This window comes from Diadema antillarum, unplaced genomic scaffold, assembly GCF_040938485.1.
Source record: "Diadema antillarum isolate AM-2024a unplaced genomic scaffold, OU_Dant_1.0 seq00000356_RagTag, whole genome shotgun sequence".
In the NCBI taxonomy this organism is placed as follows: domain Eukaryota; kingdom Metazoa; phylum Echinodermata; class Echinoidea; order Diadematoida; family Diadematidae; genus Diadema; species Diadema antillarum.
This window is the reverse complement of record NW_027271362.1, coordinates 362,600-376,457: the sequence shown is the minus strand read 5'-3', so window position 1 is coordinate 376,457 and position 13,858 is coordinate 362,600. Positions and strand designations below refer to the sequence as shown.

General features: G+C 39.1%; 1 protein-coding gene across 1 annotated transcript; it reads right to left on the bottom strand.

Annotated features, from left to right (window-relative positions):
* Positions 1–8,772: 8,772 nt before the first annotated feature.
* Positions 8,773–13,700, bottom strand: LOC139731078 (biogenesis of lysosome-related organelles complex 1 subunit 5-like). Its single transcript, XM_071641959.1, has 5 exons — positions 13,567–13,700; positions 12,489–12,571; positions 10,957–11,086; positions 10,429–10,487; positions 8,773–8,981 (listed from the first exon to the last, which is right to left on the bottom strand). Exons 1-5 carry the CDS (start codon positions 13,607–13,609, stop codon positions 8,811–8,813), a joined length of 486 nt encoding a protein of 161 aa, XP_071498060.1. The 5' UTR covers positions 13,610–13,700; the 3' UTR covers positions 8,773–8,810.
* Positions 13,701–13,858: the final 158 nt, after the last annotated feature.

The following is a 13,858-nucleotide window of genomic DNA, read 5'->3' as shown; positions in this document are numbered from 1 at the left end:
TTCTATAGGATGTCACACTTTACCAACACCGTCCCATTTCTCCCTTGCCGTTGTCCCACTTTACCCACGGGTGGGTCAACTTCTCCCCCAAAATAAGGTTTTTTCTTTTCATTAACTGCAGAAAATTGAGAACAGTGCCACCCCCAGTTTATAGCTCTTTATGTAACCTACCATATGAACCTTCATGCAAGCCCAAAAGGAAATGTAATCATCTCTTCTATAAAAAGATATAAGAAGAAAATTGGCGAACTTGAAATAATGTCCCACTTCTCCCCGCTCTCCCCATACGTTACTTCTGACCAATCCATATTGCCAGCCCAAGAGTGCGCCTTAGCCTCCATAATTCCAGAGACGAGAAGATTTTCTTACCTTTTTTTGACAGAAAAACAAAAAGTTACCCCCATGAAAATATTGGAGGGGCAAGCATATTTTAATTTTGCCCCCCCCCCTTGTTAATGATTCCCGAAATGAGATTTTCTTGCTTTTGAAAGAAAACAAAATGTTGTCCCCATAAAAATATTGGAGGGCAAGCGCAACATTTGCTCCACCCCACATAATCATAATTAACGCGATGAAAAGATTTTCTTGCTTTTTTTGTTAGAAATCTGTCCAATTATTTCACCCAAAAGCAGTGGCATAACTACGGAGGGGGGGGGGGGGGTGCGTCCCCCCCCCCCTCCGCTGGTTAAAAAAAAAAGACTTACCAAAATAGTAATTCAAGGGTTAGTAAACTGCTTTTGAATGAAAGGGTCATCAAGAAATAAGATATTTTTCTATGATTTCTTTTAACCATAATAAAATAGGTATATAGTGTGAAACATTGTTCAAAAAGCCCGGACCCGACAAAAGATTGTGAATCAGCGTGATTCCTGGTTGGCATTCTGCATATAAGCAGGATGTGCGCAGTGTACTCAGAACATCCGAACGGCAAAAAGAGTCGCTACAATGTTGCGCAATGTGATGTATGTACACCTTTGTACCTTACGCTTCGTTATATCAAAGCTAGATCATTGATTTTGCAGTGTTGCTTTACATGGTAGTCTATATAAAAATGTCTTGCATTGCCAATAGAAAGACTTGACCTGGGCTAATTCCCAACTTTTCCATGTATATAATACACACACACAAACAAACACGCACCATTATGGAATGCTCTAAAGAGCAGATTTTGGACATCCTTCCCCCGCTTGGTCACTTCGACGCCACTTCGCTGGTCATACCTCCCCCAGTCATGAACATAAACCGACACCCTTGACTACCAGTGGCGGATCCAGGGGGAGGGGCGCACCAGGCTCCCCCTCCCCCACCCTCTTAATTTCCAAAGCGAAAAAATATAGCTTCAAACGGCAGTTTTTGGACTGTAAAATGTCAAAATTTTCAAGCTCGCTCGCTCCGCTCGCTCGCATTTAGTCGCAAAATTGCTGCCAGTAATTGCCGGCAGTTGCGCCCGGTGCGCCCCCCCCCCCTTAATTTCCAAAGCGAAAAAATATAGCTACAAACGGCAGTTTGGGGACTGTAAAATGTCACAATTTTCAAGCTCGCTTGCTAAGCTCGCTCGCATTTAAATTCTCCTGATATTGCTGCCAGTAATTGCCAACAGTTGCGCCCGGTGCGCCCCCTTAATTTCGAAAACAAAAAGATCTTTCTATAGCTTCAAACGGCAGTTTTGGGACTGTAAAATGTCAAAATTTGCAATCTCTCTCGCATTTAATCTTTATGCAATTCTTCTGTTACTGCCAGTTCTAATTGTCAGCAGTTGCGCCCCGGGTGCGCCCCCCCCCCCTTAATTTCCAAAGCGAAAAAATATAGCTATACAAACGGCAGTTTTTTTACTGTAAAATGTCAAAATTTTCAAGCTCGCTCTCTTCGCTCGCTCGCATTTAATCGCTATGCAATTCACCTGATGTTGCTGCCAGTAATTGCCAGCAGTTGCGCCCGGTGTCCCCCCCCCCCTTAATTTCCAAAGCGGAAAAAAAATATGGCTATAACGGCAGTTTTTGGACTGTAAAATGTAAAATTTTCAAGCTCGCTCGTTCCGGTCGCTCGCATGTAATCGTTATGCTCTCCTGATACTGCTGCCAGTAAATGCCAGCAGTTGCGCACGATGCGCCCCCCTTAAATTCCAAAGCGAAAAAAAAAATATAGCTACAAACGGCAGGGTTTTTTTTACTGTAAAATGTCAAAATTTTCAAGCTCGCTCGCTCCGCTCGCTCGCATGTAGTCGTTATGCCATTCTCCTGATATTGCTGCCAGTAATTTGTTCAACAACAATTTCCATCAAAATGTACTGCTACCTTAAACAAGTGACACGCAAAAAGCCTGCATCAAATTGCATCATTTACAACATCAAAATGCAAAAAGTTCTCACCGTGGGAGGAGGGGGGGGGGGGGGGGACAACAGGCACTTCCACACCCTCCCCCTTTTTTAGTGTCAAAACGCACCCCCTTGAAAAAAAGCTGGTGACGCCCCTGAGTATTAACTTGAAAAATTACAACTGAACCGTGTTCTTCGCGAATTTTTTTGCGCTTTCATTATTTTGACATTTTTATCTTTTTTTTTTTTGGTTCCACTAAGGATATCTTTTTATTTTCCATTGTAGCTGATGACAGCTTGTTTTCATAGGAGACATCTTTTCATGCGTGGAATCCAAACATTCCGATGATATATCGCTTGATTTACAGACGCTTGACAACAGAGTTAACTCCTATATCTGCAGACCAAGGTACTAGGTGAGCCTATAGGTTGAGCTCACCAAGTTCGTGGCCAGCCTCTTATACGGATGGCACAGTTGATATACGAGATCGCTTCCCTGCGATGAGAGATGTTTTGCGACCATGACCATTTTGCCGCAAACACTTGGTCATAATTTAGGACTTCTGGTCCAAAAATACTCTGTACTACCGAAGGACCAGCTTTGCTTGGGCCTCTTGTTAACTCGTGAACGTTGTTTGAAGCAAGAATCTTCAGTATTATTGAGGGACATCTAGACTCTATTCATATACAAACAACGCACGTTGCTTGCAATGAAGCCGTGTTGTAAAATCGGAACGGAAAGTGACTGCTATATAAATCAACTAATTACTCCTAGAACTACAGTATTTCAGTTCGGGAGAAAATAATGTACTACATAGTGGCATTTGTCTTAGGTCTAGTTTTTAAAAGCTTGCAAGTGTTCATTAAAGCACTATGAACCAAGGGCTACCCCTGTGACTACGTCATGTCTGTGAACGTTACATTTCAGTAACAATATTGTTAGGTTGTTTTTTTTATACTCTTTATATATAAGACGCAATGAACTGCTCTCCAATACCACTTTTTCAAATGTTTTTGTTTTGTTTGGCTCCTCTTGCACTTTCTTAGATTCAAATATCAGTCATTATAATGTGTACAATTGACTTTGTGCTATATTCATGTGTAATCATTGGTATGGAAAAGGGAATGCATAGATAAAATGAAATAAAATCGATCAATTAAAAACTTATGCTTTGAAAGGATTCAAGTTTGTTGGTTTCATATAGTGAAATAGAATACATGTACCACTTAAACAAAAACAAAATATAGTGTCGTGAAGTACTACGGCCGCTGTGAGTCAAAGTCTAGTGTTTCACCACACAACTACGCGGCGAGCTCCACGTCAGGATAATGGGTTAATTCCCAGTTTGATCATCGCATATGATTCAGAACCTGGCAGCGGAGTTTCATTATTTTTTTCCCCGGATCTCGGATGTAGTGTTTTTAATAGGTGCTGTTGAGAATACCCGCTGAGATAGTTTCATTTATGTGAATGTCATTTGAAACGTCAAAATGAACTGGTCCAGTTTGTAGCTTAAAGGGATATTTCATTAAATAATGTAAAACATGGCACTTTTTGTATCATTATTTATCGTTGCAATCCATCATCTTGGTCCTGAATTGTCGGAAGGCTTCTTAAAGATTAAACTAAATGCTTTGAGGATTAGTCGTTGGCTCTTTCCTGAATTGGCGAGGTACTAGCACACAAACCAAACACACGTACAGTATACAATCTGATGAAATTTGCCAGAGGTTTTCCGCTTGCGAAGATCTACACTCACACGACAAGTTGAAGCAAAGTTCAACATAAAACCGTTTTGTAATTCTTGACAGATTCTTTCTTTCGTTGTGTGAGAGTCCCGGATACAGTTAAGATTCAAAGGGGATTCGAAATTAGTTTGTTATTGTTATTGTTGTTGCTGTTGTTTGTCGCTATGGTCGTTATTGTTGTTTTCTATAAGCCTCCCACGTCATAGGGCGCTTCTTGTTCTGGACCACGCAGGTCAAAGTGGGTCAAAGTTCACTAGTTCGACAGCAAACAATCACCCTAAAAATTAACAGTCCAAGATGACATTACGATGCTTTCAAACAAGATGATATGGGTGAGTGCGTGATGGTATGCACCCTTTGATATTGACCGTATCAATACATTAATTTCAAAGGTTTTTTTTTCTGTTTACGAAAATGATATACTCGGCCGTAATACCTTTAGTATGCCCACGCTCTGTTATATCAATCATCCGAAGTGATATTCGCAAATTGGAATAAAAATTCGGTACCGGTGGCCGCCCCCGTTCCGCCTCTGCAAACAATCAAGGAACCACCATATGAGATTTATCCTTTCCGACCTGTTGACTTTATGCCCCCTTGCGGTGTACCCGTTTCAAAGCACAATATGACAATTTTTTTGACATGAATCATTGTCATCAAAATGTATTATTAGCATGGAATATATCCGATAACGTAGGCACAGACAATAGAGAAAACGCTTATCTTTTAATGTAAAATAATGATTATTCATGTATAAAAAAAAGAGGGGAAGAGATGAAAGATATATAGAAAGATAAATAGATAGATAGGTAGATAGCTAGATAGATAGATAGATAGACAGGTAGGTAGATAGATAGATAGATAGATAGATAGATAGATAGATACTGAGATAGAGATAGATAGATAGACAGATAGATAGATAGATAGATAGATGGATAGATAGATAGATAGATAGATAGAAAGATAGATAGATAGATAAAATAATTTAGAAGTTAGAATTATTATTGACTATTTTCGACCCCCTCTCGGGGTATGAGAGTATAAACAAAGCAAAGACTACAAATAACACTGCATGACAGACCAGTTAGTACAAAACTTATGGAACGTACAATAATGACACAAAAGTGTAGTGCATGAGAATACAAACACAGACAATCTACATGTAAGACTTTTACAAACTGAACAAAGCAGGCTGTTTCACTATTCCAAACCTGCCGCTACGTGTATTATACTCTGTAAAGGAACGAACGGAAGAGAAGAAGAAGGTAAGGCGAAAAGGAAAATAATATGTGATGGGGATTATGATGATAAGTGGTGTACGGTTAACGATTCTTTAATTTTCATTTTATACAGAGAGGAACCTGCAAACAATGTTCCACACACAATCGCACGTGCCCCTACGAATTCACACACACATTCCCTAAAAAGGGGTGCCAATTGCTTATTCATCCTGTGGCTTTTTTGAGCCATCAATTCGAACGGACAGGATATTATTCATCGAAGACCTCAGGGTTTATAGGGTTAAATGTGTGGATTTAGTGGGGCCTGGGTAATATGAGAGATTACTATTTTTACTGTCTTCATTATTTCCTCTTTGTGATTCAAAATCCGATCAATCCACTGACTTCCTAAACCTTGACCTTTCTCGCCTAGCTCACAACAAGCTTTGTCATACAGCACTTGTTAATCACATTTTCCTTCAGCCAATTACTAGTTATGTGTGCCCAGTCGCTTACATAGGGGGAAAAACCCATGCAGTGACTGATCGATTTCTGCAGGGCAGAAATCAGCGGATAAGACCGATGTTTGCTTTTCGTTTCTTGACGAAAGAGGGCAGTATGCACTATATTAATAACGGAGACATTGAACCTCTGCCAAAAAGCCAATGAGTAGAATAAATTGACGCTGAAAACAATTTATGTGTAATTCCCCTTTCCCTTTTCAGAAATGACAAAACTATTGGAATTTCTTTTAGATATTGATTTCTGGCAATCTATTAAGTTGATAGGATAATTGATAAATCGTTTATTAATTGCCTTTTTGGCTTCTCAACAATGCCTTTCTCCAAAAGCAACTTTTTCAGTTTTTATCTTTAAAAATACTTGAATCATCTGCACACACACACACACACACACACGCACACACACACACACATCCTTACATTCTAATGTAAGGATGCGTGTGTGTGTGTGTGTGTGTGTGTGTGTGCATGAATAAACTAATATGCAATTCTTTTTCTTATCAGAACTGTCCAGAATAAAAGGTAAAAGAAGACATCCCTGGACAACACAGCTGTGTGAAGGTTTGAAGGTTATTATACATGTACATGTCTGTCTGTAAATCTCTTTCCATAAGTAATCTTTCTTCACAACAATACATTCATACAAACACACACACACACACACAAACAAACATATTCATGCATACGGCCTACAGTCAAAATGTTCCAAAGCACATCATAATAAAACACAAAGAAGCAGATATCACATTGTTCATAGTATTCACATTGGAATATATTGCACTTATTAAGGCTTTTTAATCCAATACACAAATCTTTGATTCAATTATAACCTAAACATACTTACTAGACAAACATGTTCACATACACTGTATTTTCACCTCTTTTTTTTTATATGCTCATGTATGTTCCTGTATCATATTATGTACTGCTTCTGTTTTTTGTTTGTTTTGTTTTTTGCAAGATGCACAAGACTTGTGGAAGAACAGCTTTTGGCTGAAGCAGGAACCCATGTGGAAATAAAATGAATGAATGAATGAGTGAATGAATGAATGAATGAATGAATGAATGAATGAATGAATCATGAGATGAAAAAGTATAGCAAGATCTCACTAAAGATCATTGTTTGAAACAGTTATAGCTTACACAGGGCAACTCTGTCACATTCCACTGCAGTACTCACAGACATATTATACTGTGTATGTGCACAGGGAAAATGAGCTTTACTACAATGAACTATTACTTCCTACAATGTAGGTCTTACATAGCATGAGATGAATTCTTTATATTCAGCTGGTCATTACATGTATTTTTTTTTTAGTACATTTACAGGGTACTATGAGGTTAAAATCGGTGGTCCTAGCGACCTAGTCATCATGGGGTTTTGTTTAACCTTTATACTCGGGAAGGCATCAACACAATATTACATGTACTTGCAGAAAAAGAGGACAAGATAAATTCTTTTTACTAGTAAACAAACATGGGATAACAGCTTTCCAATAAAAAGAATGACATATTTTACATAATTTTAGCCCCTTTATGCCCCCAGACATGTTTTTTTTCAACTTGAAATGGCTTTCTTTCAACATCCTGCTGATCCATCCAAACACGACCTAGTTGCAAAGTTAGCAACCATACTCAGGTGTAGCAATGTGCCCCAGTCCAACAGGAAAGCTATGGTGACACAATAGATGGGGGGAATTACATGTACCGGTAGGTAATCTCTATTCAGCGACAATCAGCACAGAAAGCACTCGTTTGTATGTGTCAACTGGTGGACATAGCACAGTATGTGTTAAATTAAAATTTTCCCCTGTAGAAGGACATTATAAATGGCCCACTATCACTCGGTAATGTATCTATTCACTTACTGACTGGTATTTAGCTAACAAATAACGATACATTACTTGTAAAATAATCCCCAATATATATTCCCTGCATATCAGTTTGTCTCAGCACTACACATTCTGAACAAGGACAGCGATCAGCATCACAAACTCTTGATGCATCTGCAGTATTCTGAGACATAAATGTGTTGCACTATGTACTGTTTGATTTTGTACACCTCAGTTTCCAGATAACATGCCGAGTCAATTCATTCAGTATGATTACACACCACGCAGGTTAGTAACATTCCTACGTGTACAGAGACAGAGTCTCCACACTGTGAATGGTATTCATATCGATCACCCCTTGAGACATGGATTCAAAAAATTACCCATCCTGAAGTGCTGTACACACAAACATGTATGAGTGTAATTGGCATACCTGTATACATAAATAGATACAGTCATGTGCACACACAGTCAAACCTGTCTATAGCAGCCACCCAAGGGAGATGAAAAGAGTGCCATTATAGACAGGTGTCACTATTGACAGGTTTTCTGACATTTTGGGTGGATTGCCTGGATGTAGGGCTACATGTATTATAGTTGTAGGCCTATACATCTGTATACACGCATGTTTATATGTATGCACACCTGTGTTTCATGCATTGAACAATGCTGATATTGACAGATTGTTGCGCAGTAGCATGTCTACAGTAAGCAAGCTTTTCGCTAGTGCACTAAAATGATTGCATGCATTGGTGGTGAAAGAAAAAAAACAAAAACAAAAACAAAACAACATGCAGAATTATTGGCTCGGCTGCAGCTCCATACATAAGGGTCAGGGAATATGCAATATCTCAAAGCCAATTTGTTAAACTCCGTGACAGTTTGGAAAGAAGTACAGTACAATGTATCATCTTTCACTCACTTGCCCTGAGGAGAAATTTGCATCCACATACAATCAATCTAAGACTTGCAAATTGTCTCTGTGACTGCTCAGCTCAGAGTGCTGATCATATAATACTACAATCTCAAAATTGGCAACAGAGCAGTCAGACTCCATTCCACCAGTCTCTATCTTCAGACATAGTGCAATCTCATCGAGATGATCCATAGTGGGTGCTGATGAATGCACTCTTTGGGATTTTGGTCTCACAGAAAGTTACGTGGTCGCCGCAAGTCAGGACGATGACGTGCTGAGGGTCTCGACGAGCTTGGCGAAGTGGTCGTCGATGGCCCTCATCTCCTTGACGTGATCCACGTCTTCCTTGTCCCGCTCCTTGGAGAGTTCCTCCAGGAAGTAGGACCACTTCTCGTCACGGTGATGCCGCTGCTCCTCCAATGTCTTGATCTGTGGGGAAGGAGATGCACGCAACCGTGTGCTGTAGCTAAAACCATAGCTTCTGGGGTGTGGTATGTCTTTCTAGGTTTACTTTACAGGGAAACCCATAATGAACTAACTAGCAATGAGTTACTGCTTGCAACAAGGTGAATTCAGCTGTTGCGATTTTCTGTTGCTGTATTTAGCTGGTCTGTTTTCTTGACGGGTTAACAAAAAGGTGCTCAACACTGATTTGGTGCGGTAAAAACGGTGGCTATGCCGATGAGGTAAAAACAGCGGCTATGCTGACCTGCATATAACAGGCTTTCCATGTTGTATGGAGGATGCCTTTAGATACACATACCTGGTAGTTTCATCTTTATCTGGAGATTGCAACCAGGAAGCACATTTCACACTATGATGTTCACTAAACAAATATCTGCTAATGTTGTTGCTTGCATTTGTATCAAGGCAAGGAAAAGAAACATTCTGCCTTAAAACTTAAGAGTCATGGGTCAAATCCTGCTTGAAGACATTAATTCTTTTCCTAATGATGCTGCACCACGTGACATCACCTTTTTGTATCAGCGAAGCAGGCTACATAGGTGGAATTCACTCTACACATGTGTGCAGCAGGGCTTATTGACAGCTCGGCCGTGATCTGGCAAAACTACATATCTCATTTGACGCAAGTTTGAGATATTCACGTTTAAAGTAATAAACGCCTACTGTTTTACATAGAGTGATTTACATGACTTGGAATTGTGTTCAATAACAAAAAGGAAACTTTCATGTTTTATCTACCTCAAAATAAATGTTCACTGCCAAATATTTAGAGAAATTTTAGAGTTTTTTTTTTTTAAAGATACGTAGTTCTGCCTGATTATGAGAATCCCATAGATTGTGTACAAACACGACACGCGCGTACGGATCAGAACTTGAGTTCTGCCAGCCACTCATGCTGCCTCAACGAAGGAGTACGATCAGGAAAATTACATAACTATAGCAGTTACCTGCTACTTATCTCAAGTAACGTAGTTCTGCCAGCTCAATGTTGTCATTTTCACCCCAAAACCTTGATACTTAAGAATTTTATTTTAAAAATTACAAAGCGTTATAACATCATATTCTAACATTAAAAGCATGATGTTATGAAAAACCCAATAAACCAAAAAACAATGTCAAAAAATCGAGATATGTAGTTCTGCCAAAACATGGCCGAGCAATCAGTCTATTTGCTTTTATATCTAGTTCCTTTTGCGATAAGTTACATCTGACTTGCTATAGAAGGGTAATCTTTACCAAGTGAAAAATTTCATAATTGTATGCTGGCATTATGTCTACCATCTGAGATATCATTTCCCAGCCAAAATGACTGCAATCTTCTTCAGTATCCCAACATTGTTTTGCTTGCAAGAGCATCCTGCTATCTTTGATTTAAGAAAAAATAATTAAAACAAGAAATATAAGGACTTACTTCCATGTGTTTCTCCTCATGTTTCTGTAAATTATTGCATATTTTGTTTGCTGCCTCCACTGCAAAGAACAATAGTTGAGAAATGCATACATTGAAGATATGAATTAGTAAACTGGCATTGATATTGTTTGTTTGTTTTATAATAAAATGCTCCCTACTTATGCTATAAAATACGTAGGTCAGTAAGTTGGCTCAGTCTGAAGCTCATATGCTTTCATCGGGTTGAGTAAATGTGAATCTGGCTGATGGAAATTGTGTGTCAAATCGTGCCATCCCCTCTAGAATGAGGCAAAAAAGAAAAGTCTGTTTCTTACAAAGGACAATGAAAGAATAAACAGGTGACTACATGTACAACCTAGGAGTGCAATGACCTTTCTTTCTCCACCCCCTCCTCCCCCCATGGTCAGTTTGAGAGTCTGAAGTTTGACTAGCACCAAGAGACTCTACTCCACAACCAACAACTCCAACAACACTATGCATAACCAGAACTAACCGCTCTTATCTATGAGGAATATATGAAGAACTTACACTGGTCAAGCAGCACTGGAAGTTGCTCTTTCATTTTCTCCACACATTCAGGGGCGACCTTCTCATTCACCTCTTTCAGTTTGTCCAGGTCAGCATTCAGCCTTTTCACCTCCCTGTCACCTCGCTTGGTCTGCAAACAGATAAAGAAAATATAAATCCCAAGGATGCAAAAGGTTTCAGAGGGTTTCTTTTTCACTCCTCCAAATAGATTAATTTTGAACATGTTGACAATTCAGGGTTGACACATTCCGACTTCAAGTCAGGGAGGGCAAGCCTTGCTTGCTACTACCTTTTTCTTTTAGTAACCCGACAATGATATTGGATAGCTCGCTTAGGTCACTAATAAACAAATATTTTCTTAACAAGTGGTGACCCAACATCTATTTCTGGTGGCCCTGGGCCACTGGGCCACTGAATGTTGTGCCTTGGAGGGTGAAAAGAACAGTCAGGGAGATGCTTGTGTATTATGTGCATACCACTATGCGATAACCATTCCTAAATCAACAGACAAAATCATTCCAATACCAGTGAAATTTGATATTCTCTAAAAATAAAAAAAATGACAAGACTTTCTAAAGGGATGGTATAGTCTTGGTTGAGGTGAGCATTCAGTCTTTAACTTTTTGTGAGATATAGAAACCACTTTATGAAATGTTGAAGAGCATGCAATTCTAACAGGAAGTGGCTTAGATATAAAAAAGAAACCAAAGTAAGACAAAGCGATCCTAATAAAAGGTGGGTCCCACCTTTTATAATGATTGCTTTGTTTTGGATATGTCAGCCATTTCAGAGCAATTTTTATCAGTAAACTTTTGATTTCTTTTAGAATAATATGCTCTTTCACATTTCATAAGAGGTTTCCCATTATCAAAAAAAAAAAAAAAAATCATCATAAAAAAAATGTTGGAAACCCGAAGCTCCATCTCAACCAAAACTGTACAGTCCATTCAGGGAGCCTGCAGCAGGATCAGGGGAGACTTGGAAGCTCTGTGCTACTTGTGTTCAATTTCATGCGCCATGATACAATGTAAAACAAGATCAATATGAGAGTTAGAATACACTAGATGAACATTAGCTTGTGACATGCTAGCCTGACCAGACGCTGTAAGTACGCTGTGCGACGTACCTAAGTACAGCGACTGGGCTGTGTAGAGTGACATGCATATCTGTTACATTCCAAACTTACAGAAGGAACTTATCACCATACCTCCCTGCATATCATAGAAACATGACTGTGAAAAGCAAAAATACTTTCTTTCCAACTCCTCTATCATCTCCACAAACCAAGTACATTGTATGAGCAATGTCCATATTGCTATTCTCACTGATTTGGGATCTGGTGGTTGAATGCTACATTGACATTATGATGATGCAATCAATAATGCCGACATAGGATCAGGCTGCTATTATGCTAATCATAAGCAGGGACCTCAGACAGGCCCCGACAGGTTTAGTCAAAGATAGTGTTTTACTCATCGCAAGTAAGCGGCCTGTCTACCATCAACAACATAGGGTATAAAGCTCTTACTTACCTCAAATTCCTTGATGAAGTATTTGATTTCTCCTTGCACAACTGCTCTGTGGTCCAGCAGACGTGTATAGATTTCACCAATATCTACAGCCATATACAAATATACAATGTATGTATAAAACATGTCAAAGTACATGTCATATGAAATGACTGATAAAACTGGAAAATAGTGGCAGACTTTCTTGTAGACTTTATCTGATTGAATAAATTTAATTAAGACAAACAATTTTTTAACCTTTACCTCTTTGGCAGTTGCTTCTTTTTTTTTTTTTTTTTTTTTTTTTGGGGGGGGGGTTACATTTGTAGTTGTTTGATCATTATAAAATAATAATGATTTTGGTTAAACTACACTTGTACTTAATGATAGCATGTTTACTATACTAGTCAGAGGTTTAGTAGAACTTGGAGGAAGTTGGAGAGTACAGTGGAAACTCAGTATAACGAGATCCTTGGGCCCAAGACAATTTGCTCTTTACATCAGATATTTTGTTATATTGACAACAATACAAAACTTAAGGTCGTAAGGAAATAAATTAATTGGGACCAGAAAAATTAGTTTGTTACGTTACGTACAAAAAAAAGTAGGGCTGGGTTCTACATTATAGTCACTTCAGTCTATTGCCTAGTGTCTATTACTATTAGTATAGTAGTACACATTAGCATTTTTAGGGCCATTAGGCAAGAATCTAATAGCCTGGATACGTGTGAATAGGGCCCTATCCAACTAGAGTCCCTAGTCTAGTGACAAGTTACAGTGCATATGATTGCCAACTTCGAACTTGTCTTCTACATCTTCGTTCGAATTCATTTAATTATCTTATTCATTGAAACTGAAAGTCTGAGTTTCAAAGACCAGCAAAGTTGGGATTGCATAGAGAATCTATAATATTTCTATGCAGTAAACAAAAATGCTTTATTCCCAGATACTAGACTAGGACTTAGGTTGAAAGCATTTGATGCAAAACCAAGCTCACTCGTACAGCACAAAAATCAGTATGTGGGACCAAGCACACTACCCAGCTGCACTTGACAGCCGGAAATTGAGGCTCATAAATACTGTGAAGAGAGGACGATCGTACCTTTAAGAGCATTCTCCACAGCCGAATCTTTTAAGATATTCATGATGTGTATCACGTAGCGGGTAAACGGTCACAGTAAGAGTATGACAGATGAAAAATTTAGTATTACCGGAGGAGTGACCGATAGCGATGATAAAGTCGTTGTTTACAGTCTCGATCCATCACACTGAACAACCATCGTCCTGTGGTGGCGCTTGCATAAAAACAAGGGAAAGGCGGGGCTACGGCAGGGCCACATCACGGAAACGGGAGACACGTGTACCAAGTGTCCAATGAAATGCAGCCACGGCAA